Source organism: Notothenia coriiceps, unplaced genomic scaffold, assembly GCF_000735185.1.
Source record: "Notothenia coriiceps isolate Sejong01 unplaced genomic scaffold, NC01 NC01_scaffold00020675, whole genome shotgun sequence".
Classification (NCBI taxonomy): domain Eukaryota; kingdom Metazoa; phylum Chordata; class Actinopteri; order Perciformes; family Nototheniidae; genus Notothenia; species Notothenia coriiceps.
In genome coordinates, this window is record NW_011353376.1 from 1 (window position 1) to 4,536 (window position 4,536).

The 4,536-nt window shown below is 41.0% G+C and overlaps 1 protein-coding gene across 1 annotated transcript; it reads left to right on the top strand.

Moving 5' to 3' along the window:
• Positions 1-827: 827 nt before the first annotated feature.
• On the top strand, positions 828-2,472 carry LOC104952872 (protein sidekick-1-like; the record flags this gene model as incomplete). Its single annotated transcript, XM_010779781.1, has 4 exons — positions 828-945; positions 1,094-1,261; positions 2,056-2,158; positions 2,299-2,472. Coding segments are annotated over exons 1-4 (560 nt in total), but the record flags the coding sequence as incomplete, so codon positions are not given.
• Positions 2,473-4,536: the final 2,064 nt, after the last annotated feature.

A 4,536-nucleotide genomic window follows, 5' to 3' on the forward strand; every position in this document is an offset into this window, starting at 1 on the left:
TCAACTTGCTTTCTCATGTGTCAGAATGTACTCCTCTATTGTACTTCCATTGTGTCTCCTTTATTTGTCTGTCAATTGTTTTGTCTCGTATATCGTTTCTGCAACTTTAATATTGTTTTACCTTCAGCAAGTCTCCAGATTATTTGATTTATTATCCGTTTATTTCAGAAAACGAAGAAAAAAGGCTTTCATTTATTTATTTTATTTATTTAACTTTCAGCTAACCAACAACTATTTCAGCTGTATTGTTATTGCCGTATCGCTCCACATTCGTCCTGAGCATACATAAAGGTATTTGCAGCTGATATAACCTTTCATTCTGACAATGAAGAGATGAGTTTACTGCTTTGCCTTGCAAATTAAGTTTGAGCCGTGTTTGGGCTGGAAAATAGAAAAGTTGGTCTCCTGTGTATTGGCAAAATGACAAGCCAACACATCCCTACCTGAAACTGAAGACTATTTTGTTTTTTAAATCAAAGTGAAAGTGTCTGCCTGGTTTGAAGTGCGTGTCAGCTGCAGACTTCTGCACGTACGGTTTGTCTCTAGAGTTACGCTCTGTTTAGTGAGTGTTATAATTAAAAGTCCCCATGGAACTTCCACACCACCACTTTCCACATTTATGCAAACACACGTAGCACTAGGTAATGAATAAAGGCTCCATTAATCAGAGGAGGCATTTGCGTTTATATCAACACTGTCATTCTCTCTTTTTACATTCTTCAGTTTTCTCTTTATGCTTCACTTTCACTCCTCTCTTTTTCCACCAGTCTCTTCTCAGTAACCGTCTATCCGTCTTCGTTCTTCTTATGCTTTCTCCCCATGTTTCAGGTATGGCCCCCACGTTTACATTCCCTTCGTCTGACCAAATAGTAACTGATGGAAACACGGCTTTGTTTATGTGCCAGACGAGCGGAGCTCCAAAACCTGCCATCACCTGGAGGAAAGGTAACAGAACACACACTCTGCAGTACACACTGAGCACACACACCCGACAGACGCACTGACATGATGTGTTTGTAATTAAAAAATGTGCTTAATGACTTAATTACTTTTCGTCACCTGAAGGCTATTTTGTTGTTTTCTCTCTCTGTAGGATCTCAGGTCTTAGCTAGCGGCTCTGTCCAGGTTCCCAGGTTCACGCTGTTACAGACAGGCGGTTTGCAGATTCGGCCAATCAGCTTCCAGGATTCAGGAGATTACACGTGCATAGCCTCCAACGCTGAGGGAAGCATCAACTCCACCTCTTCGCTCACCGTCTGGAGTAAGACACAAACACACACACAATTTACACACAAACAAAAATACACTAAACTGCTCAATACACATTTGCTAAACAGACTAAAACAGACATGGAACAGTTAATTTATCCGAGGCTGTCAAATGGCATTAGCTCAGGTGGGTGAACAGCGGTGTGATTGTTTATTGATGCAGTGGGCTGGTGTAATGGTGAAGTAATCATCTGATTGGCCAGGTTAGAGGATGATGGATTAGCTGGTAATGTTATTGATTTTTTGTATATATGTCTTGGCAGCTTCAGATTAAATGCTATTGAATTAGATTAACCACATTCCTCTGTTGAGCACTGTGGTGTATAAAAACTATACTCATCTATCGGAGGCCTGATCACATCCCAAATATACCTGGACTGAGTTACTGATCAAACACACTCCACACTGCATCCAATTTATACTTTTTCTCTTGAGATTATAAAACATGTGAAAGACTTGAGTTGAACAAAGCACAAAAACAATGGTAGACTAAGTAGTTTTCACGGTATGTCTCTACTGTGTTTGAAAGAGTGAGAGAAAAAGCTTTAGTGCTGTTTAACTTCAATAGTTCAGGGCTAAAATCTTTACTAATTGATTTCGTATTACTTTCTTGCAGCATACACTAAAACAACACATTTTAGATGATACGGTATTTCATGCCATTAGAGCAGAGTATTAAACACATTTTATTTCTGCCTTTTATTATCCATCCCACCTTTGTCACCGCTCGTCCTCCAGATTCTCTCTTATCTTGATTTTTCTTAATCTTTTATTTTATGTTTTGCAGGCCGCACAGTCATTTCTGTGCCTCCAACCGACCAACGAGTTATCAAAGGAACCACTGCTCTTCTGGTCTGTACTGCTACACATGACCCCAGAGTCAATATCAGGTACCTGCCTCTCTGTGTGTGTGGTCACTCACAGGAATACTCTTATACTCCACAGTGTTTGCTTCTCTCTCTGTTTTAGGCTCATTGTGTGTCTGTAGATAACCACAGTATAAAGTACATGTATTCCTCCTCTGTTGCAGCTTCAGCTGGGAGCGTGGGGGCGTGCTGGTTCGTCCCAGCAGCGGGGGGCGTGTCTCCATGCGGCAGGGTTCCCTCACTATTGGCCAGACGTGGTCAGGTGACATTGGGGACTACACCTGCACTGTGAAATCACGGGCTGGCAACGATTCTCAGTCTGCACGCCTCGAAGTCATGTGAGTTCAAATTTTGCCGAAATCATTGACCACGTCAGCCTTATTTCTAACAGACCCAGGCTAGCTGTTTGCCCCTAGTTTAGTCTCAATTGTAATACTTACGTCAGGACACATCCATGTACTAAACTGTGTTTAATCTGTGCCTGCAAAGTCTGTCAAAAAGAAATGACGTTCTGAACATTTGACTGCTTCTTCTTTTTTTTTTATGCCAAATGGCACTTGGTATTACCTCCAGCATTGACCAATATTTGTGGCTTGCCATATCTGCTGGCTTGTTTGCTTACTTGATGTACTAATAGTGCACTTTATTTTGCTCTACTTTTCATTGGAAATGCACTTATGCACTCAAAGTAGCGAGCGTAAGTACCAGGGTAGGATTTTCACGGTGGCCATGACGGCCAACGCGGCCCTCGTTGCCCCTCGGTCTGGCCATTAAGCCCCGAAAATAATTGTACGTCCTACGGCCACCATGGCCTTTGTGCTCCTCACACTGTTAAAATCGCGAAGTTGCTTTAAAAGCGTCAGAGCAGTGGTCTGGTCTCTGAACTGCATTATGCTGCGTTCACACCGGACGCTCTAATCGCTCTAGTCTCACCGCGGCTGTCAGCTGTGTTTACTCCTGTCATTCGAACAGGACGCGCTGGAGAGGGGGCGGGGCTTATCTCCATGTAACTACAACAAAATGAACATATTTTACCGTGATTTAATTGTAATACACGTTTCAAAATGATGCCGAAGTAACAACATACTGATAACGGTTAATAAAAACCATGAATTAATGCTTTGACACGTCTGCAGACAAGACGGCAGGCGAAAAACCTTTTAAAATGCGTGTTTTCTGAATGGAGATCGGATCGATCAGGCTAAACTAACGTAGCTGCTCCGTCCAAACTCACAACAACATGATACAGACGCAGATACAACAGCGACTGTATTCGCCATGACACAGACATACTGTGTTTTCTTCATGTTTAACTTTTGTCCAGTTTCTGAACAGATATGAGCTGCTGTGAGCTCTGTGTGCTAACAGCTAACGGCTGATGTTTTCTGATTCAACGTCAGTAACAGCAGGCTGAGATCCTCTCCGCTGATTGGCTACCACGAGAACGCGTCACGCGAATTTGACCCTCGAGTTGAAAAAATGTATTAAAGAGACTCTCGTACACACACACACACACACACACACACACGCACGCACACACGCACACACACACACACACACGCACGCACACACACACACACACAGACGTTTGCATTTCAAAGTATTACTTGTTCGTACAGTTGAATGTTTGAGCTTCACTGTGCACTGCTGAATGATTTCTGTGCAGAGATTGACCCTTGAAGGCTGTTACTTCTGCTCTGAAATTGAATATATTTGTTACGTATTAATAGATTTTATGATTTGATTTCACCAAACATACCAAACACTAATTATTAATATGAATTGGTATTTCATTTTATATACTGCAATACTAAGGAGGCATAGGCCTATATGATGATATAATGTTTGACATTATTGATAAAAAAAAAGTGATTTGTTTTCCATGTCATTCGTGTGTTTTTCTTATCAGAAAGTGAAGTTATTTATTTGTAAGCTCCAAATCCTAATTTTTCCCTCAATGGCCTTAGTGCCCTAAAAAGACCTGTGACACCAAAGGCCAAATGGCCTTGCCACTAAAATGACGAAATTCCAAGCCTGGTAAGTACAACAGAAATCAAATTGAGACACAGCACCTGTCTCCTGTTTTTTTTTAAGATAGAGTATTTGAAAGAAAGCAAATCATTATATTCTGTTCCTTTAATGGGATCACAAGAGTTTGTCTGCTCTAAGCAGTTGACAAAAAATAATCTTCAGATTGTCTGAATTGTGATTTTCACAATATTTATGTGGTATAACAAATGCAGATAAATACAGAACAGGCATTGATCCAAACAGCTAGAATTGTTTTCTTGATTAAGAGATAAAGCACAATAACGACTTTGACTTGTTGTGCTGCAATCAAGTGGGAAAACAAACCAATCCATAGCTAGCTCTATGGCTGATTGAAATCTCAGATATGATTG